Source organism: Tachyglossus aculeatus, chromosome 22, assembly GCF_015852505.1.
Source record: "Tachyglossus aculeatus isolate mTacAcu1 chromosome 22, mTacAcu1.pri, whole genome shotgun sequence".
Taxonomy (NCBI): Eukaryota; Metazoa; Chordata; class Mammalia; order Monotremata; family Tachyglossidae; genus Tachyglossus; species Tachyglossus aculeatus.
In genome coordinates, this window is record NC_052087.1 from 56236580 (window position 1) to 56261812 (window position 25233).

At 48.9% G+C, this 25233-nt stretch overlaps 1 protein-coding gene across 3 annotated transcripts in view; it reads left to right on the forward strand.

The window, feature by feature from the left end:
• The window catches only part of LSP1 (lymphocyte specific protein 1), an 89966-nt gene that overhangs the window by 49533 nt on the left and 15200 nt on the right, over nt 1-25233 (forward strand). For 2 of the 3 annotated variants that reach the window (XM_038764368.1, XM_038764369.1), the window contains exons 2-3: nt 18326-18700; nt 24151-24345. In XM_038764368.1, coding sequence (XP_038620296.1) covers nt 18326-18700; nt 24151-24345 — 570 coding nt within the window. The remainder of the gene's footprint in view (nt 1-18325; nt 18701-24150; nt 24346-25233) is intronic. The other variant, XM_038764370.1, reaches the window with a different exon arrangement.

The following is a 25233-nucleotide window of genomic DNA, read 5'->3' on the forward strand; positions in this document are numbered from 1 at the left end:
TTGGGATTTATTTACTTATTTTATGTATTTATTTTACTTGTACATATCTATTCTATTTATTTTATTTTGTTAATATGTTTTGTTTTGTTCTCTGTCTCCCCCCTTCTAGACTGTGAGCCCACTGTTGGGTAGGGACTGTCTCTATATGTTGCCAACTTGGACTTCCCAAGCGCTTAGTACAGTGCTCTGCACACAGTAAGCGCTCAATAAACACGATTGATTGATTGATTATTCATTCATTCAATCGTATTTATTGAGCGCTTACTGTGTGCAGAGCTCTGTACTAAGCACTTGGGAGAGGACAATACAACAATAGACAGTCGCATTCCCTGTCCCCAATGAACTTACAGTCTAGAGTGGGGGAGACAGACATGACTTCAAATAAATAAAATTACAGATATGGACACAAGCGATGTGGGACTGGGATTGGGGACGACCAAAGGGAGCGGGAGATGAGGAAATGTGGGGCTTAGTTTGGGAAGACCTCTTGGAAGAGATGGGCCTTCAGTAAGACTTTCAAGGTGGGGAGAGTCATTGTCTGTCGGATATGAGGAGGGAGGGCGTTCCAGGCCAGAGGCAGGATGTGGGCGAGAGGTCGGCAGCGAAACAGGCGAGATTGAGGCCCAGTGAGAAGGTTAGCGGCGGCAGAGGAGCGAAATGTGTGGGCTGGGCTGGAGGAGGAGAGAAGTGAGGTGAGGTAGGAGGTGGGTGAAGGGGATGGAGGGCTTTAAAGCCAATGGTGTGGAGTTTTTGTTCGTTGCGGAGGTGGATGGGCAACCACTGCAGTTCTTTGTGGAGCGAGGTGACATGTCCTGAACGTTTTTGTAGACAAGTGATCCGGGCAGCAGAGTAGGGACTGGAGTGGCTCCAGTGGCTACCAATCAATCTGCGCATCAGGCAGAAACTCCTCACCCTGGGCTTCCAGGCTGTCCATCCCCTGGCCCCCTCCTACCTCACCTCCCTTCTCCCCTTCTCCAGCCCAGCCCGCACCCTCCGCTCCTCCGCCGCTAATCTCCTCACCGTACCTCGCTCTCGCCTGTCCCGCCATCGACCCCCGGCCCACGTCATCCCCCGGGCCTGGAATGCCCTCCCTCTGCCCATCCGCCAAGCTAGCTTTCTTCCTCCCTTCAAGGCCCTACTGAGAGCTCACCTCCTCCAGGAGGCCTTCCCAGACTGAGCCTCTTCCTTCCTCTCCCCCTCGTCCCTCTCTCCATCCCCCCCATCTTACTTCCTTCCCTTCCCCACAGCACCTATATATATGTATATATGTTTGTACATATTTATTACTCTATTTATTTCTTTATTTTACTTGTACATATCTATTCTATTTATTTTATTTTGTTAGTATGTTTGGTTTTGTTCTCTGTCTCCCCCTTTTAGACTGTGAGCCCGCTGTCGGGTAGGGACTGTCTCTATATGTTGCCAACTTGTACTTCCCAAGCGCTTAGTAGAGTGCTCTGCACACAGTAAGCGCTCAATAAATACGATTGATTGATTGATTGATTGATTGAGTGGGGAGAGACAGGAGGCCGGGAGGTCAGCAAGGAGGCTGGATAAGATGAGTGATTGTATTAACGTGATAGCAGTTTGGATGGAGAAGAAAGGGCATAGTTTAGTGATGTTGCGAAGGTGGGCCAGACAGGATTTAGTGATGAGGTATCTGAGGCCTAAAGATGTGAAGTGACTTGTCCAAGGTCATATAGCGGACAAGTAGCGGATCGGGGGTTATTCATTCATTCATTCAATTGTGTTTATTGAGCGCTTACTGTGTGCAGAGCACTGTACTAAGCACTTGGGAAGTGCAAGTTGGCAACATATAGAGACGGTCCCTACCCAGCAACGGGCTCACAGTCTAGAAGGGGGAGATTAGATTAGGGGATTAGATTAGGGGATTAGAACTCAGGTCCACTGACTCCCAAGCCCAGGCTCTTTCCACTAGACCTGTATATATGTGTATATGTTTGTAAATATTTATTACTCTTTATTTATTTATTTTACTTGTACATATTTATTCTATTTATTTTATTTGGTTTATATGTTTAGTTTTGTTGTCTGTCCCCCCCCTTCTAGACTGTGAGCCCCCCTTTTAGACTGTGAGCCCACTGTTGGGTAGGGACTGTCTCTATACGTTGCCAACTTGTACTTCCCAAGCGCTTAGTACAGTAATCTGCACACAGTAAGTGCTCAATAAATACGATTGATTGATGGATTGATTGATTGTTGGGCAGGGACCGTCTCTATATGTTGCAAACCTGTATTTCTCAAGCGCTTAGTACAGTGCTTTGCACACAGTAAGCGCTCAATAAATACGATTGAATGAATGAATGAATAGACCATACTGCTTCCTGTGATTTTGATCATTCGCTTCCTGCCACAAGGGGCAAGCAGGCAGACAATCTTTATTCATTCAATCGTATTAATTGAGCGCTTATTTATTTACTATTTATTTACTTGTTTACTGAGCTTGGGAGAGCACAATTTAAGTCGACACATTCCCTGCCTACAAGGAGCCTACAGGCTAGAGGGGGAATAATGTTTATTACCTTGCTACCTTACAATAAGTTTATTACCAAAACACTCTCCCTGTACCTTTTCAGCTCCTGCTATGCAGTTCAGTCAACCAATCAATAGTATTTATTGAACACAGAGTGTGTACAGTGGTTGTCCATCGACTTGTGTGTCAAACAGAAACTCCTTAACATCGGCTTTAAAGCCCTCCATCAATTTGCCCCCTCCTACCTCACCTCACTGCTCTCCCACTCCAGCCCAGCCCGCAAACTTCACTCCTCTAATGCCAAGCTTCTCACTGTACCTTAATCTCATCTATCGCCCTGCCAACCCCTTGCCCACATCCTGCCTCTGGTCTGGAACGCCCTCCCTCAAATAATAATAATGATGGTATTTGTTAAGCGCAAATATTTGCTATGATGATATTTGCTTTGTGCAAAGCACTGTTCTAAGTGCTGGGCCTACAGGCAATGACTCCCTCCAACTACAAAGCCTTATTGAAGGCCATCTTCTCCAAGAAGCCTTCCCAGACTAAGCCCCACTTTTCCTCATCTCCCACTTCCTGACTTGCTTCCTTTGTTCTTTCCCCCTCCCAGCCCCACAACATTTTATGTCCACATCTGTGATTTTATTTATTTGTACAGCTGTCTGTCTCCAAGCCCCCCTAGGCTGTAAGCTCACTGTGGGCAGGGAATGTATCTGTTTATTGTATTGTCCTCTCCCAAGTGCTTAGTACAGTGCTTTGCACACAGTAAGCACTCAATAAATACCAGTGATTGATTGAATTAGTGGTGGGGGGGAGGGAGGAGTGAGATGGAGGAGGGAGGAATGTGGTAGGGGTTTGGAAGGATTGGAGCATGGTGGGGGGGCACACCCCAGGCTTCGGGTCTCCTCTGCCCACCTCTTCAGGGCCTCAGGCTCCTCATTCATTCAATTTATTTTTTTTTGGTATTTGTTAAGCGCTTACTATGTGCCAAGCACTGTTCTAAGCGCTGGGGTAGATACAAGGTAATCAGGTTGTCCCACGTGGGGCTCACAATCTTAATCCCCATTTTCCAGATGAGGTAACTGAGGCACAGAGAAGTGAAGTGACTTGCCCAAAGTCACACAGCTGACAAGTGGCAGAGCCGGGATTTGAACCCATGACCTCTGACTCCAAAGCCCGGGCTCTTTCCACTGAGCCATGTTGCTTACTATACTATGCTTACTTACTTTGCACTTACTATGTGCAAAGCACTGTTCTAAGCGCTGGAGTAGATACAAGGTAATCAGGTTGTCCCACGAGGGGCTCACAGTCTTCATCCCCATTTTACAGATGAGGGAACTGAGGCCCAGAGAAGTGAAATTACTTGCCTAGAACCCACGACCTCTGACTCCCAACCCCGGGCTCTTTCCACTAAGGCATGCTGCTTCTCTGTTTTATTTACTGAGTGTTTCCTGTGTGCAGAGCATGGTACTAAGCACTTGGAAAGTACAATACAGCAGTAAAGAGAGACAGTCCCTGCCCAGAATGGGCTCACACTCTAAATGTGGGGAGACAGACATCAATGCAAGTAAACAGGCATCAATATAAATAGAATTATGGAGCTATAGACATCAGTGTTGTGGGGTGGTGGGGAGGGGGAAGAGCAAAGGGAGCAAGTTAAGGTGACTCGGAAGGGAGTGGGAGATGAAGAAAAGTGGGGCTTAGTCTGGGAAGGCCTCTTGGAGAAGATGCACTAATAGTGGGGCTTTGAAGAAGGGAAGAGTGATTGGTGGATTTGAGGAGGGAGGGCATTCCAGGCCAGAGGTAGGATGTGGGCCAGGGGTCGGTGGCGAGACAGGTGAGATTGAGGCAAAGGGAGAAGGTTAATAATGTTAATAATAATAATGATGATGGCATTTATTAAGCGCTTACTATGTTCAAAGCACTGTTCCAAGCACTGGAGGGGATACAAGGTCATCAGGTTGTCCCATGTGGGGCTCACAATCTTCATCCCCATTTTACAGATGATGTAACTGAGGCCCAGAGAAGTGAAGTGACTTGCCCAAAGTCACACAGCTGACAAGTGGCAGAGCCGGGATTTGAACCCATGACCTCTGACTCCAAAGCCCGGGCTCTTTCCACTGAGCCATGTTGCTTCTCTGGCACCGGAAGAGAGGAATGTGCAGGCTGGGATGCAGAAGGAGAGAAGGGAGGTGAAGTAAGAAGAGGCAAGGCGATGGAGAGCTTTGAAGCCAATAGTGAGGAGTTTTTGTTTGATACGGAGGTTGATAAGCAACCACTGGAGATTTTGGAGGAAGGGGGTGAATGCCTTGAACGTTTCTGTAGAAAGATAGTCCAGGCAGCAGAGTGAAGTGTGGACTGAAGTGGGGAGAGGCAGGAGGTTGGGAGATCAGAAAGGAGATGGATGCAGTATTTCAGTTGGGATAGGATGAGGGATTTTACTAGCATGGTAGCGGTTTGGATGGAGAGGAACGGGCGGATCTTGGCGATGTTGTGAAGGTGAGACTGGCAGGATTTGGTGACGGACTGGATATGTGGGTTGAATGAGAAAGCGGACTTGAGGATGACACCAAGTTTGCAAGCTTGTGAGATGGGAAGGGTGGTTGTGCCGTCCACAGTGACGGGAAAGTTTGGGAGAGGACAGGGTTTGGGAGGGAAGGTAAGGAGCTCTGTCTTGGGGACATGTTGAGTTTGAAGTGGTGGGAGGACGTCCAGGTAGAGATGTCCTGAAGGCAGGAGGAGATGCGAGCCTTGAGGGAGGGAGAGAGAACAGGGGAGAAGATATAGATGTGGTTGTCATCTGCACAGAGATGATAGTTGAAGCCGTGGGAGCGAATGAGCTCTCCAAGGGAGTGAGTGTAGATGGAGGATCGAAGGGGACCAAGAACTGACCCTTGAGGAACCCCTACAGTTAGGGGCTGAGACGGGGAGCCCACGAAGGAGATTGAGATTGAGCGGCCAGAGAGGAGGACCAGGAGAGGGTGGAGTCAGTGAAGCCAAGGTTGGATAACGTACTGAGGAGAATCAATCAATCAATCAATCAATCGTATTTATTGAGTGCTTACTGTGTGCAGAGCACTGTACTAAGCGCTTGGGAAGTACAAGTTGGCAACATATAGAGACAGTCCCTACCCAACAGTGGGCTCACAGGGGATGGTCAACAGTGTCAAAGGCAGCTGAGAGGTCGAGGAGGGTTAGGATTCATTCATTCATTCAATCGTATTTATTGAGCCATTTATTGAGCCATTTATTGAGGATGGAGTAGGAGAACATTAGATTTGGCAAGAAGGAGGTCATTGGTGACCTTTGAGAGGGCTGTTTCAGTAGAGTGTAGGGGGCAGAAGCCAGCTTGGAGAGGATCCAGGAGAGAGATATGGACATAAGTGCTGAGAGGCTGGGAGGGGGGAAGAACAAAGGGAGCAGGCCAGGCAGAGGGGGCCAGGACTGGGGTTCAGGGATGAGGTATCCCCTGGGAGAGGGGAAGGGGCAGCCCTGGCTTTCTGGGATGATCCCTGCTGAGTCACAGGGGGAGAGTCAGGGATGGAGAGGGGAGAGTCAGGAGTGTCGGATGGTCTGTGTTGGATCACTGGGGGAGAGTCAGGATGGAGAGGGGAGAGTCAGGGGTGTAGGATGATCCATGGGCAAGCAGCATGGTGCAGTGAGTAGAGCACGTTCCTGGGAGCCAGAAGGTCATGGGTTCTAATATGGGCTCTGCCACTTACCTGATCGGTGACCTTGGGCAAGTCACTTCACTTTTCTGGGCCTCAGTTGCCTCATCTGTAAAATGGGGATTGAGAATGGGAGCCCCATATGGGACAAGGACTGTGTCCAACCTGATTTGCTTGTATCCACCCCAGTGCTTATTACAGTGCTTGGCCCATAGTAGGCACTTAACAAATACCATGATTACTGCTACTTTTATGCTGGGTCATTGTGGAAGAGTCAGGGGTGTGGGATGATCTGTGCTGGGTCACTGGGGGAGAACAGGGGTTCGGGATGGTCTGGGCTGGGTCACTGGGGAAACATTAGGGTTGGAGAGGGGAGAATCAAAAGTGTTGTCTGTTCCTCACAATGGAGCCAGTGTCCAGGAGGATGTCCAGCACACAGTCCTCCTGGGAAGTGTCCTGGTGTGGCTATCGGAGCCAGAGTCTGGGCTGGGCAGACTGTGCAGTGATCAAGGACCCCAATGTTGATGTTTAGGGAGAAGCAGCGTGGCTCAGTGGAAGGAGCGTGGCCTTGGGAGTCAGAGGTTGTGGGTTCTAATCCCGACTCCCCCACTTGTCAGCTGGGTGACTTTGGGCAAGTCACTTAACGTCTCTGTGCCTCAGTTACCTCATCTGTAAAATGGGGATTAAGGCTGTGAGCCCCACGTGGGATTACCTGATAACTTTGTCTCTACCCCATCGCTTAGAACAGTGCCTGGCACACAGTAAGTGCTTAACAAATACCACCATCATTATTATTATGTAGTGGGGACCCCGGTTCATTCATTCAATCTCATTTTCAATCCTATTTGTTGAGCATTTACTGTGTTCAGAGCACTTGGGAAAGTGCAACACAACAAAAAACTGTGACATTCCCTGCCCACAACGAGCTTACAGTCTAGAGAAGAACTTATGGTCTAGAAGGGAGACCCCCCTGCCCCCACCAGTTCCCGGGGGAAGACTGACTCTTTGGCTCAGAGGCAGGAGGCTGGGGGCTTTTGGCGGGAGACAGGAGACACAATCCAGATCCTCGTTGCCTCTGCAGACGGACAGATAAGACTCCAGACCCACCGGTCTGTCGGCTTCTCCCAGGGGTTGTGGGACCTTTCACAGGGGGAGGGGATGGGGGTGGTGACACTGAATCCTCTCTTTGGCCCTTTCCTTTTGGTCCAACTCTTCGGCCACCCCCTTTTCTGGGCAGATTGGTTTGGCAGTGGATTCTGGCTCAGGATCCACAGTGGGGCTTGGCCTGATCCATCACTTTCTTTTTTTTTAACGGCATTTATTAAGCGCTGGGGAGGATACAAGGTGATCAGGTTGTCCCACATGGGGCTCACAGTCTTAATCCCCGTTTTACAGATGAGGTAACTGAGGCACAGAGAAGTTAAGTGACTTGCCCAAGTCACACAGCTGACAATTGGTGGAGCCGGGATTTGAACCCATGACCTCTGACTTTCCACTGAGCCATGCTGCTTCTCCTTCCCACCACGAGAGCCTGCCTGGCATCTCTTGGATGGAGAGGGGGACGTCCCCCTCTCGTCCCCCTCTCCATCCCCCCATCTTACCTCCTTCCCTTCCCCACAGCACCTGTATATATGTATATATGCTTGTACATATTTATTACTCTATTTATTTATTTATTTTACTTGTACATATCTATTCTATTTATTTTATTTTGTTAGTATGTTTGGTTTTGTTCTCTGTCTCCCCCTTTCAGACTGTGAGCCCACTGTTGCGTAGGGACTGTATATGTTGCCAACTTGTACTTCCCAAGCGCTTAGTACAGTGCTATGCACACAGTAAGCGCTCAATAAATACGATTGATGATGATGCTGATCTCTTGGGGTCTCCGGGGCTGGGGATCAGAGCTCGGGCACGGAGTCACCCCCGCGGCCCAGGATTGGCGGGTAAAGCAGACACAGCATGTCCTACTAGGTAGAGCCCGGGCCTAGGAGTCAGAAGGTCATGGGTTCTAATTCCGGCTCTGCCGCTTGTCTGCTGGGTGGCCTCGGGCAAGTCATTTCACTTCTCTGAGCCTCAGTCACCTCATCTGGAAGGTGGGGATGGAGACTGTGAGCCCCACGTGGGACGGGGACCATGTCAAACCCGATTTGCTGTGTCCACCCCAGTGCTCAGTACAGTGCCTGGCACAGAGAGAAGCAGTGTGGCTCAGTGGAAAGAGCACGGGCTTTGGAGTCAGAGGTCATGGGTTCAAATCCCAGCTCTGCCAATTGTCAGCTGTGTGACTTTTGGGCAAGTCACTTAACTTCCCTGGGCCTCAGTTCCCTCATCTGTAAAATGGGGATTAAGACTGTGAGCCCCAAGTGGGACAACCTCATCACCTTGTAACCTCCCCAGCGCTTAGAACAGTGCTTTGCACATAGTAAGCACTTAATAAATGCCATCATTATTATTATTATGAGGTCACTGAGGCCTAGAGAATTGAAATGACTTGCCCAAGGTCACACAGTGGACAAGTGGCAGAGCCAGGATTAGAAATCGGGTCCTTCTAACTCCCAGGTCCATGCTCTATCCACTAGGCAGCACTGCTCCTCCCTTCCTCTTCCCCACCATGCTGACTGGATTACTCCCCCGGGCTTGGGAGTCAGAGGTTGTGGGTTCAAATCCCGGCTCCACCAATTGCCAGCTGTGTGACTGTGGGCAAGTCACTTAACTTCTCTGTGCTTCAGTTACCTCATCTGGAAAATGGGGATTAAGTCTGTGAGCCCCCCCATGGGACAACTTGATTACCTTGTATCTACCCCAGTGCTTAGAACAGTGCTTTGCGCATAGTAAGCACTTAATAAATGCCATCATTATTATTATTATTGTCACTTCACGTCTCTGGGCCTCAGTTCCCTCATCTGTAAAATGGGGGTGAACACTGTGAGCCCCCTCGTGGGACAACCTGATCACCTTGGAACCTCCCCAGCGCTTAGAACAGTGCTTTGCACATAGTAAGCGCTTAATAAATGCCATTATTATTATTATTATTGTGACTTGCCCAAAGTCATACAGCTGACAATTGGCGGAGCTGGAAAATGGGGATTGAAACTGTGAGCCTCATGTGGGACAGGGACTGTGTCCAACTCGATTTGCTTATATCCACACGAGCACTTAGTACAATGCCTGGCATGTAGTAAGCACTTAACAAATGCTACTATTATTATTATTATTATTATTAATAAATGGGCTTAACATGCAGTGGGCTGGGTTCATGGTAGATTTAAGGAAGACCTATCCTGTGGTGAGAGTTATCAGACTATAGAGAGCAGCAACCAGGAGTGGTAGAGTTTGTTGGCCAATAGGGACATGATTGATGTGGCCCTGTCCAGAGGCAGGGGGATGGACAAGATGCCCTTCTCCCCCCTCCCTTCCCCCTCTCCCTGCTCAAAGCTCTGGAGAACCCAGGCTCACAGCCTTTTCCTGTCCTGGGGCCCCAGCTCCTAGGAATGATTCCAGCCCTGGGGATCCGGAGAGGATGTGGGGGTGGGGATGGGAGACAAAACCTGGAGAGAGTAGACTGAGAAAGAGAGATAGAGGAAAGAGACAGAGAAAGGAGAGGGAGACTGAGCAGAGAGACAAAGAGAGAAAGCAGAGCAGAGACAGAGATCAAGAAAGCAGACAGAGACAGCAGACAGCGACAAAGCCGACAGAGACAGGATAGAGGGACAGAGGCAGAGATAGAGAAAGCAGAGACAAGAAAGCAGACAGTGACAGAGAGACAAAGAAAACAGACAGAGAGATGGTAGAGAGACAGAGAAAGCAGACAGAGCAGAGAGGCGGAAACAGAGAAGGCAGACAGAACAGAGAGCGACAGAGAGACGGAGAAAGCAGACAGAGACAGCAGACAGGGCAGACAGTGGCAGAGAGACAAAGAAAACAGAGACATGGTAGAGAGACAGAGAAAGCAGACAGAGACAGCAGACGGGGCAGGCAGTGACAGAGAGACAAAGAAAACATACAGACATGGTAGAGAGACAGAGAAAGCAGACAGACAGAGACAGCAGAGAGACAGAACAGAGAGACAGAGACAGCAACAGAGAGATGGAGAAAGCCCACAGTGACAGAGAGACAAAGAAAGCAGTCAGAGACACGGTAGAGAGACAGAGAAAGCAGACAGAGAGAAAGCAGAGACAGCAGAGAGACAGAGACAGCAACAGAGAGACAGAGAAAGCAGACAGACAGAGCAGACAGTGACAGAGAGACAAAGAAAGCAGAGACACGGTAGAGAGACAAAGAGAGAGAGAAAGCAGATTCAGAGCAGAGAGACTGAGAAAGCAGCCAGAGACAGAGCAGCCAGAGACAGAGCAGACATTCATTCATTCATTCAATCGTATTTATTGAGCGCTTACTGTGTGCAGAGCACTGTACTCAGAGAGAAAGAGAAAGCAGGCAGAGACAGGGTAGAGAGACAGAGAAACAGAAAGCAGTCAGAGACACTGTAGCTAGTGAAAGCAGAGACAGAGAAAGAAAGCAGACAGGTTCAGAGCAGAGAGACAGAGCAAGCAGGCAGAGACGGTAGAGAGACGGAGACAGAGAATAATAATAATAGTGGCATTCATTAAGCGCTTACTATGTGCAAAGCACTGTTCTAAGTGCTGGGCGGGGATACAAGGTGATCAGGTTGTCCCACGTGGGGCTCACAGTCTTAATCCCCATTTTACAGATGAGGTAACTGAGGCTCAGAGAAGTTAAGTGACTTGCCCAAGGTCACACAGCAGATATGTGGTGGAGCTGGGATTCAAACCCATGACCCGACTCCCAAGCCCGGGCTCTTTCCACTGAGCCACGCTGGTAGAGAGACAGAGAAACAGAAAGTACAGTGCTCTGCACACAGTAAGCGCTCGATAAATACAATTGAATGAAAGCAGTCAGAGACACGGCAAAGAGACAGAGAAAGCAGACAGAGACAGAGAGAGAAAGCAGGCAGATTCAGAGCAGAGAGACAGAGAAAGCAGCCAGAGACAGGGTAGAGAGACAGAGAAACAGAAAGTACAGTGCTCTGCACACAGTAAGCGCTCGATAAATACAATTGAATGAAAGCAGTCAGAGACACGGTAGAGAGACAAAGAAAGCAGACAGAGAGAGAAAGCAGGCAGATTCAAAGCAGAGAGACAGAGAAAGCAGGCAGAAACAGGGTAGAGAGACAAACAGAAAGTACAGTGCTCCGCACACAGTAAGCGCTCGATAAATGCAATTGAATGAAAGCAGTCAGAGACACGGTAGAGAGGCAGAGAAAGCAGGCAGAGAGAGAAAGCAGGCAGATTCAAAGCAGAGAGACAGAGAAAGCAGGCAGAGACAGGGTCGAGAGACAGAGAAACAGAAAGTACAGTGCTCTGCACACAGTAAGCGCTCGATAAATACAATTGAATGAAAGTAGTCAGAGACACGGTAGAGAGTCAGAGAAAGCAGGCAGAGACAGAGAGAGAAAGCAGGCAGAATCAGAGCGAGAGACAGAGAAAGCAGCCAGAGACAGGGTAGAGAGCCATGCTGGTAGAGAGACAGAGAAACAGAGAAAGCAGTCAGAGACAGGGTAGAGAGACAGAGAAAGCCGTCAGAGACAGAGAGAGAGAGAGCAGGCAGATTCAGAGCAAGAGAGACAGAGAGAGCAGCCAGAGACAGGGTAGAAAGCCACGCTGGTAGAGAGACAGAGAGACAGAGAAAGCAGGCAGAGACAGGATAGAGAGACAGAGAAACAGAAAGTACAGTGCTCTGCACACAGTAAGTGCTCGATAAATACAACTGAATGAAAGCAGTCAGAGACACGGTAGAGAGACAGAGAAAGCAGGCAGAGACAGAGAGAGAAAGCAGGCAGATTCAGAGCAGAGAGACAGAGAGAGCAGCCAGAGACAGGGTAGTGAGACAGAGAAACAGAGAAAGCAGTCAGAGACATGGTAGAGAGACAGAGAAAGCAGGCAGAGACAGAAAGAGAAAGCAGGCAGATTCAGAGCAGAGAAAGCAGCCAGAGGCAGGGTAGAGAGCCACGCTGGTAGAGAGACAGAGAAACAGAGAAAGCAGTCAGAGATGTGGTAGAGAGACAGAGAAAGCAGCCAGAGACAGAGAGAGAAAGCAGGCAGATTCAGAGCAAGAGAGACAGAGAAAGCAGCCAGAGACAGGGTAGAGAGCCACACTGGTAGAGAGACAGAGAAAGCAGGCAGAGAGAGGGTAGAGAGACAGAGAAACAGAGAAAGCAGTCAGAGACATGGTAGAGAGAGAAAGCAGGCAGATTCAGAGCAAGAGAGACAGAGAAAGCAGCCAGGGACAGGGTAGAGAGACAGAGAAAACTGGCAGAGAGAGGGTATAGAGACAGAGAGACAGAGAAAACAGGCAGAGACAGAATAGCCAGAGACAGGGTAGAGAGACAGAGAAACAGAGAAAGCAGTCAGAGACGTGGTAGAGAGAGAAAGCAGATAGAGAGAGAAAGGCAGATTCAGAGCAAAGAGAGACAGAGAAAGCAGCCAGGGACAGGGTAGAGAGACAGAGAAAACAGGCAGGGAGAGGGTACAGAGACAGAGAGACAGAACAGCCAGAGACAGAGAGAGAAAGCAGGCAGAGACAGGGTAGGGAGACAGAGAAAGCAGAGAGCAACAGAGGAAGAGAAAGAGACAGAGTAAGAGAGAGAGCTGACGGAGACAGAAAGAACAGACAGCCCCCCACCCCCGTCCCCCCAGGTCCAGGGGGAGCCCCCCCCAAATGGCCTACAAGGATGCTGCGGGGGAGGGGAGGAGGGGAGGGGAGGAGGGGAGGGGCCTCCCCCTGCATCCAGCTGGTCCAGGGATGGATCAGAGATGGAAATAGTGAGGCGATGAGGTCATGGGGAGGGGGTGTGAGGGAGGGAGGGAGGGGGTCCTGGTCACCCCCAGTAAGGACAAGGGGGGGACCAGGGTCCGGGGGGTCCGGGGGAGGGGCCCCCAAGGGCCTGGCCCCGTCAGCAGCCCAGGCCGCCCCCCAGGACCCTCTGGGGCCATCCATCCCCTTCCCTCCCTCTCTCCCTCCCCGCCTGCTAGGGCAGGGAAAGGACGGGGGAGATTCCAGACTATTGAATGACTTCATTTATGGACATACACGCAGACACACACACAACCTCCCACACATTCGCACGGAGACAAACACACAGCTGCATATGCAATCTCACACACACAGGGACACACAAACTTGCACACATTCATACACAAAGACACACGGGCACATACAAACTTACACGCACTCACACACAAAGACACAGTCACAGCCCCACACCTGCACACACAGCCCCACACGCAATTCACAGACACACACATATAACTACCCACAAACACACACATTCACATACGGAGACACACTCAGACCCACAACTGCACCCAACCTCACACACAATTCACACACACGCAACTACACACACAACCACACACGTGCACACAGACACACTTACAGACCCACAACTATACACACAACCCCACATACAATTCACACATACACAACTACATATTCACACACAGAGACACACAGATGCACAGCTGCATACACATCCACATAGAGCTTAGAACAGTGCTTTGCACATAGTATGCGCTTAACAAATGCCATCATTATTATACAAGCAAATCAAGGTGGATGAACACAGTCCCTGTCCCATGTGGGGCTCACATTCTTCATCCCCATTTTACAGATGAGGGAACTGAGGCCCAGAGAAGTGAAGTGACTGGCCCAAGGTCACACAGCAGACAAGTGGCAGAGCTGGGATTAGAATGAGCAGCATGGCGTAGTGGCTAGAACACTGGCCTGGGAGTCCAGAAGGTCATGGGTTCTAATCCCGGCTCCTCCGCTTGCCTGCTGTGTGACATTGGGCAGGTCACTTCACTTCTCTGGGCCTCAGTTCCCTCATCTGGAAAATGGGGATGAAGATTGTGAGCCCCACGGGGGACAACCTCAGTGCTTAGAACAGTGCTTGGCACATAATGCTTAACAAATACCATAATTATTAATAATAATAATAGAGAAGCAGCATGGCTCAGTGGAAAGAGCCTGGGCTTTGGAGTCAGAGGTCATGGGTTCAAATCCCGGCTCCATCAATTGTCAGCGGTGTGACTTTGGGTGAGTCACTTAACTTCTGAATATAGTGTGTGTGTACATACATATATGTATATATGTTTGTACATATTTATTACTCTATTTATTTTACTTGTACATATCTATTCTATTTATTTTATTTTGTTAATGTGTTTGGTTTTGTTCCCTGTCTCCCCCTTCTAGACTGTGAGCCCACTGTTGGGTAGGGACCGTCTCTCTATATTGCCAACTTGTACTTCCCAAGTGCTTAGTACAGTGCTCTGCACACAGTAAGCGCTCAATAAATATGATTGATGATGATGATTCTCTGGGCCTCAGTTACCTCATCTGTAAAATGGGGATTAAGACTGTGAGCCCCCTGTGGGACAACCTGATCACCTTGTATCCTCCCCAGTGCTTAGAACAGTGCTTTGCACATAGTAAGCGCTTAATAAATGCCATTATTATTATTATTATTATATTATTAATAATGGCATTTGTTAAGTGCTTATTATGTGCCACGCACTGTTCTAAGTGCTGTTATTATTATTAACCCATGTCCTTTGACTCCCAGTGTTGTGCTCTTTCCACGAGGCCACACTCCTTCCACGCGGTGTCTGCACTCCAGTGCACAGAGAGGACACGGGACGTTTAGAACAGTTCTCAGTGCTTAGAACAGCGCTTGGCACATAGTAAGCGCTTAACAAGTACCATAATTATTATTATTATTACCTGCTCCTCACCTGCTGGCTCGGTTCCTGTGACCCCTCCTACCTCCCCCATGCCCCTCGGATGGGGGGAGGCGTACAGCAGGGACTCAGTGAGCTGGCCCAGAGAGGGGCAGCGTCCTGCCTGGGGTCACACAGGAGCACTTTGCTCCTCTAGTGCTAACTTTCTCACTGTGCCTCCGTCTTGCCTGTCTCACCGCCAACCCCTTGCCCACATCCCGCCTCTGGCCTGGAACCGCCGACAGACAATGACTGTCCCCCGCTCTTCAGACTGTAAGGTCACTGTGGGCAGGGAATGTGGCTGTTTCTTGTTGAACGGTACTCTTCCAAACGTTTAGTACAGTGCTCTGCATACAGACTGTCCCCCGCTCTTCAGACTGTAAGGTCATTGTGGGCAGGGAATGTGGCTGTTTCTTGTTGAACGGTACACTTCCAAGCGTTTAGTACAGTGCTCTGCATACAGACTGTCCCCCGCTCTTCAGACTGTAAGGTCACTGTGGGCAGGGAATGTGGCTGTTTCTTGTTGAACGGTACACTTCCAAGCGTTTAGCACAGTGCTCTGCATACAGAAGCTGCGTGCCTTAGTGGAAAGAGCCCGGGCTTGGGAGTAAGAGGTCATGGGTTCTAATCCCAGCTCTGCCACTTGTCAGCTGTGTGACTTTGGGCAAGTGACTTCACTTCTCTGGGCCTCTGTTACCTCTTCCCTTCTCGGTGAACGGACTGTGAGCCCGTTGTTGGGTAGGGATTGTCTCTGTTGCTGAATTGTAATAATAATAATAATAACGATGGTATTTGTTAAGTGCTTACTAGGTGCTGAGCACTGTTCTAAAGTGCTGGGGTAGACACAAGGTCATCAGGTTGTCCCACATGGGGCTCCCAGTCTTAATCCCCATTTTACAGATGAGGTAACTGAGACACAGAGAAGAGAAATGACTTGCCCAAAGTCACACAGCTGACAAGCGGTGGAGCCGGGATTAGAACCCACAACCTCTGACTTCCATACCTGGGCTCCTTCCACTAAGCCACACTGCTTCTCTGTAGTTTCCAAGTGCTTACTACAGTGTTCTGCACACAGTAAGTGCTCAATAAATACAAGTGAATGAGTGAATGATTTCCAAGCGCTTAGTACAGTGCTCAGTGCACAGTAAGTGCTCAATAAATACGATTGAATGAGTGAATGAATTCCAAGCGCTTTCTACAGTGCTCTGCATTCAGTAAGCGCCCAATAAATACAATTGAATGAGTGAATGAATGAATACAGTGAGAGCTCAATAAATACAATGACTGACTGACTGAATGAATGAATGACCGACTGAATAACTGATTGACTGAATAACTGACTGACTGACTGACTGTCTGAATGACTGAAAGGCTGACTGACTGAATGACTGACTGACTGAATGACTGACTGAATGAATGGCTGACAGACTAACTGACTGACTGACTGACTGACTGAATGACTGACTGACTGACTGACAATGACTGTGAGCCCTCTGTTGGGTAGGGACCGTCTATATATGTTGCCAACTTGTACTTCCCAAGCGCTTAGTGCTCTGCACACAGTAAGTGCTCAATAAATACGACTGAATGAATGACTGACTGAATAACTGATTGACTGACTGACAATCACTGACAGACTAACTGAATGATTGACTGAACGACTGACTGAATGAATGACTGAAAGGCTGACTGTCTGAATGACTGACTGAATGACTGACTGACTGAATGAATGACTGTATGAATGAATGACTGACTGAAAGGCTGAATGACTGTCTGAATGACTGACTGAATGACTGACAATGATTCTAGACTGTGAGCCTGTTGTTGGGTAGGGACCGTCTCTGTATGTTGCCGACTTGTACTTCCCAAGCGCTTAGTACAGTGCTCTGCACACAGTAAGCGCTCAATAAATACGATTGAATGCCTGACTGACTGAATGAATGACTGTATGAATGAATGAATGAGAGACAGACTGACGGAATGACTGGCTGACTGGCTGACTGAATGACTGACTGACACTGATTGAATCAATCAATCGTATTTATTGAGCGCTTACTGTGTGCAGAGCACTGTACTAAGAGCTTGGGAAGTACAAGTTGGCAACATATAGAGACGGTCCCTACCCAACAGTGGGCTCACAGTCTAAAAGGGGAAAGACAGAGAAAAAAAACAAACATACTAACAAAATAAAATAAATAGAATAGATAAAAGGCTGACACTGACTGAATGAATGACAGTGACTGACCGACTGAATGACTGACTGACTGGCAGACTAACCGAATGACTGACTGATTGATTGACTGACTGAAAGGCTGACTGAATGACTGACTGACTCACAGAATGGCTGAATGAATGAATGAATGACTAACTTAAAGACTGACAGACTGGCTGAATGAATGGCTGACTGACAGACTAACTGAATGACTGACAGACTGGCTGAATGAATGAATGAATGGCTGACTGACAGACTAACTGAATGACTGTCAGACTGGCTGAATGAATGAATGAATGAATGAATGACAGACTAACTGAATGACTGACAGACTGGCTGAATGAATGAATGAATGAATGGCTGACTGACAGACTAACTGAATGACTGACAGACTGGCTGAATGAATGAACAAATGAATGCATGGCTGACTGACAGACTAACTGAATGACTGACAGACTGGCTGAATGAATGAATGAATGAATGGCTGACTGACAGACTAACTGAATGACTGACAGACTGGCTGAATGAATGAACAAATGAATGAATGGCTGACTGACTGAATGACTGACAGACTGGCTGAATGAATGAACGACTGAATGAATGGCTGACTGACAGACTAACTGAATGACTGACAGACTGGCTGAATGAATGAATGAATGGCTGACTGAGACTAACTGAACGACTGACAGACTGGCTGAATGAATGAATGAATGAATGGCTGACGGACAGACTGTTGACTGACAGACTGGCTGAATGAATGAATGAATGGCTGACTGACAGACTAACTGAATGACTGACAGACTGGCTGAATGAATGAACGAATGAATGAATGAATGGCTGACTGACAGACTAACTGAATGACTGACAGACTGGCTGAATGAATGAATGAATGGCTGACTGACAGACTAACTGAATGACTGACAGACTGGCTGAATGAATGAACGAATGAATGAATGAATGGCTGACTGACAGACTAACTGAATGACTGACAGACTGGCTGAATGAATGAATGAATGGCTGACTGACAGACTAACTGAATGACTGACAGACTGGCTGAATGAATGAATGACTGACTGACAGACTGAGTGAGTGAGTGGCTGAGGGCGTGTCGGGGCTCCCCCTGGTGGCGTTATGCTGAATGTCCCTCCCTGTGCCTTAGGCTGACCAACCAGTGGAGCGTGGAGGATGAGGAGGAGGCGGCTCGGGAGCGGCGGCGGCGGCGGCGAGAGGAGCAGCTCCGGGCCATGGGCGACGACGGCGCGGGCGCCCCTGGCGGCGGGCCCGAGGAACGGCTGCCGGCCGCGGGCGACGGCGGGGCGGGCGCCTCCAGCGGCGGGTCCGAGGAACAGCTTCGGGACGCGAGCGACGGCGGGACGGGCGCCCCTAGCGGCGAACTCCAGGAACAGCTCCGCGCCACGGGCGGCGGCGGCCGCCGGACGGGCGCCCCTAGCGGCCACCCCGAGCCTGCAGGGGGAGAGGAGGAGGTAGAGGAGGAGGAGGATGGAGAATCCGGAGCCCACGAGCGGGAGGAGCTGTAAGATAATAATAACAATAACAATAATAATAATAATAATAACGAGAATAATAATAATGGTATTTGTTAAGCGCTTCCTCTGTGCCAAGCACTGTTCTAAGCACTGGATAATAGTGATGGTATTAAGCGCTTCCTCTGTGCCAAGCACTGTTCTAAGAGCTGGATAATAGTGATGGTATTTGTTAAGCGCTTCCTCTGTGCCCAGCACTGTTCTAAGCGCTGGATAATAGTGATGGTATTTGTTAAGCGCTTCCTCTGTGCCCAGCACTGTTCTAAGCGCTGGATAATAGTGATGGTATTTGTTAAGCGCTTCCTATGTGCCAAGCACTGTTCTAAGCACTGGATAATAGTGACGGTATTTGTTAAGCACTTCCTCTGTGCCAAGCACTGTTCTAAGCGCTGGATAATAGTGATGGTATTTGTTAAGCGCTTCCTATGTGCCAAGCACTGTTTTAAGCACTGGATAATAGTGATGGTATTTGGTAAGCGCTTCCTCTGTGCCAAGCACTGTTCTAAGCGCTGGATAATAGTGATGGTATTTGTTAAGCACTTCCTCTGTGCCAAGCACTGTTCTAAGCACTGGATAATAGTGATGGTATTTGTTAAGCACTTCCTATGTGCCCAGCACTATTCTAAGCGCTGGATAATAGCGATGGTATTTGTTAAGCGCTTCCTATGTGCCAAGCACTGTTCTAAGCGCTGGATAATAGTGATGGTATTTGTTAAGCGCTTCCTCTGTGCCAAGCACTATTCTAAGCACTGGATAATAGTGATGGTATTTGTTAAGCGCTTCCTCTGTGCCAAGCACTGTTTTAAGCACTGGATAATAGTGATGGTATTAAGCGCTTCCTCTGTGCCAAGCACTGTTCTAAGCACTGGATAATAGTGATGGTATTTGTTAAGCGCTTCCTCTGTGCCAAGCACTGTTCTAAGCGCTGGATAATAATGATGGTATTTGTTAAGCACTTCCTCTGTGCCAAGCACTGTTCTAAGCGCTGGATAATAGTGATGGTATTTGGTAAGCGCTTCCTCTGTGCCAAGCACTGTTCTAAGCGCTGGATAATAGTGATGGTATTTGTTAAGCACTTCCTCTGTGCCAAGCACTGTTCCAAGCACTGGATAATAGTGATGGTATTTGTTAAGCACTTCCTATGTGCCCAGCACTATTCTAAGCGCTGGATAATAGCGATGGTATTTGTTAAGCGCTTCCTATGTGCCAAGCACTGTTCTAAGCGCTGGATAATAGTGATGGTATTTGTTAAGCGCTTCCTCTGTGCCAAGCACTATTCTAAGCACTGGATAATAGTGATGGTATTTGTTAAGCGCTTCCTCTGTGCCAAGCACTGTTCTAAGCACTGGATAATAGTGATGGTATTAAGCGCTTCCTCTGTGCCAAGCACTGTTCTAAGCGCTGGATAATAGTGATGGTATTTGTTAAGCACTTCCTCTGTGCCAAGCACTGTTCTAAGCGCTGGATAATAGTGATGGTATTTGGTAAGCGCTTCCTCTGTGCCAAGCACTGTTCTAAGCGCTGGATAATAGTGATGGTATTTGTTAAGCACTTCCTCTGTGCCAAGCACTGTTCTAAGCACTGGATAATAGTGATGGTATTTGTTAAGCACTTCCTATGTGCCCAGCACTATTCTAAGCGCTGGATAATAGCGATGGTATTTGTTAAGCGCTTCCTCTGTGCCCAGCACTGTTCTAAGCGCTGGATAATAGTGATGGTATTTGTTAAGCGCTTCCTATGTGCCAAGCACTGTTCTAAGCGCTGGATAATAGTGATGGTATTTGTTAAGCGCTTCCTATGTGCCAAGCACTGTTCTAAGCGCTGGATAATAGTGATGGTATTTGTTAAGCGCTTCCTCTGTGCCAAGCACTGTTCTAAGCGCTGGATAATAGTGATGGTATTTGTTAAGCGCTTCCTCTGTGCCAAGCACTGTTCTAAGCGCTGGATAATAGTGATGGTGTTTGTTAAGCGCTTCCTATGTGCCAAGCATGTTCTAAGCGCTGGATAATAATGATAGTATTTGTTAAGTGCTTCCAGTAATAATAATAATGATGGCATTTATTAAGCGTTTACTATGTGCAAAGCACCGTTCTAAGCGCTGGGGAGGTTACAGAGTGATCAGGTTGTCCCACGGGGGGCTCACAGCCTTAGTCCCCATTTTACAGATGAGGTAACTGAGGCCCAGAGAAGTGAAGTGACTTGCCCAAAGTCACACAGCTGACAATTAGCGGAGCCGGGGTTTGAACCCCTGACCTCTGACTCCAAAGCCCGTGCTCTTTCCACTGAGCCACGCTGCTTCCCCACGTGCCAAGCACTGTTTTAAGCGTTGGATTCATTCCTTCATTCATTGAATCGTATCTATTGAGTGCTTACTGTGTGCAGAGCACTGTACTAAGCGCTTGGGAAGTACGAATCAGCAACATATAGAGACGGTCCTACCCAACAACGGGCTCACCGTCTAGAAGGGGGAGACAGACAACAGAACAAAACACGTAGACAGGTGTCAATACCATCAGAGTAGATAAATGGAATTATAGCTATATACACATCATTAATAAAATAGAGTAATAAATAGGTACAGATATACACAAGTGCTGTGGGGAGGGGAAGAGGTTAGGGCAGAGGGAGGGAGGGGGGCGATGGAGAGGGGAGGAGGAGGAGAGGAAAAAGGGGGGCTCAGTCTGGGAAGGCCTCCTGGAGGAGGTGAGCTCTCAGTAGGGCTTTGAAGGGAGGAAGAGAGCTAGCTTGGAGGATGTGTGGAGGGAGGGCATTCCAGGCCAGGGGGAGGACGTGGGCCGGGGATGACGGTGGAACAGGCGAGAACGAGGCCCAGGGAGGAGGTTAGTGACGGCAGAGGAGCGGAGTGTGTGGGCTGGGATGAAGAAGGAGAGAAGGGAGGTGAGGTAGGAGGGGGAGAGGTGATGGACAGCTTCGAAGCCGATAATGAGGTGTTTTTGCTTCATGCGAAGGTTGATAGGCAACCACTGGAGATTTTTGAGAAAGGGAGTGACATGCCCAGAACGTTTCTGTACAAAGATAATCCAGGCAGCAGAGTGAAGAATAGACTGAAGTGGGGAGAGACAGGAGGAGCTATAATTCTATTTATTCTGATGGTATTGATACCTGTCTACTTGATTTGTTTTGTTGTCTGTCTCCCCCTTCTAGACTGTGAGCCCGTTGTTGGGTAGGGACCGTCTCTGTATGTTGCCGATTTGTACTTCCCAAGTGCTTAGTACAGTGCTTTGCACACAGTAAATGCTCAATAAATACAATTGAATGAATGACTGAATGAGATCAGAAAGGAGGCCGATGCAGTAATCCAGTCAGGATAGGATGAAAGATTGAACCAACAAGGCAGCATTTTGGATGGAGAGGAAAGGGCAGATCTTGGCGATGTTGCGAAGGTGAGACCGGCAGGTTTTGGTAACGGATTGGATGTGTGGGGTGAACGAGAGAGCGGAGTCAAGGATCACACCAAGGTTGTGGGCTTGTGAGACGGAAAAGGTGGTAGTGCTGTCCACAGTGATGGGAAAGTCAGGGAGAGGACAGGGTTTGGGAGGGAAGATAAGGAGCTCAGTCTTAGACACTTTGAGCTTTAGGTGGTGGGTGGACATTCAGATGGAAATGTCCTGAAGGCAGGAGGAGATACGAGCCTGGAGGGAGGGAGAGAGAACAGGGGTGGAGATGTAGATTTGGGTGTCATCTGCTTAGATTTGATAATTGAAGCCCTGGGAGCGAATGAGTTCGCCAAGGGAGTGAGTGTAGGTGGAGAACAGAAGGGGACCAAGAAATGACCCTTGAGGAGCCCCTACAGTAAGGGGATGGGAGGGGGAGGAGGAGCCCACAAAGGAGACTGAGAATAAACAGCTGGAGAGATAAGAGGAGAACCAGGAGAGGACAGAGTCCATGAAGCCAAGGTTGGTTAAAGTGTTGAGGAGAAGGGGTTGGTCCACAGTGTTGAAGACAGTTGAAAGTTCAAGGAAGATTAGGATAGAGTAGGAGCCATTGGATTTTGCAAGAAGGAAGTCGTTGGTGACCTTTGAAATGGCAGTCTTGGTGGAGTGTAGGGGTTGGAGTGTAGAGGATATTAATGATGGTGTTTATTAAGCGCTTTCTATGTGCCAAGCACTGTTCTAAGTACTGGGGGAGATACAAGGTAATCAGGTTGTCCCACGTGGGGCTCACGGTCTTCATCCCCACTTTACAGATGAGGACACTGAGGCACAGAGAAGTTAAGTGGCTTGCCCAAGGTCACACAGGAGACAAGTGGCAGAGCCACTTCCTCTGGCTCCCAAGCCCGGGCTCTTTCCACAGAGCCATGCTGCTTCTCACATTATTATGGTATTTGTTATGCGCTTACTATGTGCCAGGCACTGTATTAAGTGCTGGGGTGGATACAAGACAAATGGATTGGACACAGTCCCTGTCCCACTCGGGGCTCACAGTCTTAATTCCCATTTTACAGATGAGGGAACTGAGGCACAGAGAAGTTAAGTGACTTGCTCAGGTCACACAGCAGACAAGAAGGGGGCGATGGGACCGGGGGGAGCGGGGCGACTGTGCACATATGTGCATTCATTCATTCATTCAATAATATTTATTGAGTGCTTACTGTGTGCAGAGCACTGGACTAAGCGCTTGGGAAGTACAAGTTGGCAACAAATAGAGACGGTCCCTACCCAATAATGGGCTCAAGTGCATGGGGAAGGGGATGTAGGGGGGCTGCAGGGCCCTGGGGGTCCCGGAGGGAGAAGGTTTTCTGAGACAGAACCGTACACATAACCCCACACACATTCTCACACAGACACACACACTCAGAGACACACACTCAGACACACATCATTCATTCATCCTGTATATATGTATATATGTTTGTACATATTTGTTACTCTATTATTTATTTTACTTGTACATATCTATCCTATTTATTTTATTTTGTTAGTATGTTTGGTTTTGTTCTCTGTCTCCCCCTTTTAGACTGTGAGCCCACTGTTGGGTAGGGACTGTCTCTATATGTTGCCAACTTGTACTTCCCAAGCGCTTAGTACAGTGCTCTGCACACAGTAAGCGCTCAATAAATACGATTGATGATTGACGATGATTCAGAGCCTAGTACAGTGCCTGGCATATAGTGAGCACTTAACAAATACCATCATTATTATTAACTCGTATTTATTGAGCGCTTACCATTCATTCATTCAGTTGTATTTATTGAGCGCTTACTGTGTGCTCAATACTAAGCGCTTGGAAAGTACAATTCAGCAACAGATAGAGACAATCCCTACCCGACAACGGGCAGAGTGCTAGGGAGAGTATGATATACATTAAACAGACGCATGTTCGGCACTCAATAGGCACCCAGCACGGTGCCCTGCCCGCAGTGGGCGGCCGTCACCGTGGGCGACGGTGCCTAGCTATGCTTGGGTCCCACTGCCCGCAGCCTGAAGCCCGCGGGGCCACCGGAGGTGGAGGAGGACGAAGGCTTTGGCGACTGGACCCAGAAGCTGGAGCTGCGGAAGCAGAGACGGACCGCGCCCGAAGGCGGCCCCGACGGCCTCCAGGCCGGCCCCGGCCCCGCGGAGGAGGACGGCTGGGGAGCCTCGCCTCCCAAGTCCCACCACGATGGGGTCCCGAGGTGAGACGCTCAACAGATAATAATAATAATAATGGCATTTATTAAGCACTTACTATGTTCTAATCACTGGGGAGGTTACAAGGCGATCAGGTTGTCCCACGTGGGGCTCCCAGTCTTCATCCCCATTTTACAGATGAGGTAACTGAGGCCCAGAGAAGTGAAGCGACTTGCCCGAAGTCACCCAGCTGACAATTGGCCCCATGACCTCTGACTCCAAAGCCCGGGCTCTTTCCGCTGAGCCACGCTGCTTCTCTGCACCACCAGTGTTGTGATGAAGATGATGATGATGATGATGATGATTATCGTTATTCCCCCTGCCTGCTGGTCCTTGTTCTTGGTCGAGACAGCGTCTGGTGGATGGCAGGGCAGCCGGGAGTGGAGTCAAGCGGGGGGCTTAGCCGGACCCTCACGTGAGAAGCAGCATGGCCTGGTGGCAAGAACAAGGGTTTAGGAGTCAGAGGATGTAGGTCTAACCCTGGCTCCGCCACTTGTCTGCTGTGTGACCTTGGGCAAGACACTCAACTTCTCTGTGCCTCAGTCCCCTCATCTGTAAAATGGGGATGAAGCCTGTGAGCCCCACGGGGGATAACCTGATTACCATGTATCTCCCCCAGCGCTTAGAACAGTGCTTGGCACGTAGTAAGCGCTTAACAAACGCCATTATTATTATTACTTAGGCTTACTGCTTAAGAGAAGCAGTGCGGCTCAGTGAAAAGAGCCCGGGCTTTGGAGTCAGAGGTCATGGGTTCAAATCCCGGCTCTGCCAATTGTCAGCTGGGTGACTTTGGGCAAGTCACTTAACTTCTCTGTGCCTCAGTTACCTCATCTGTAAAATGGGGATTATGACTGTGAGCCCTCTGTAGGACAACCTGATCACCTTGTAACCTC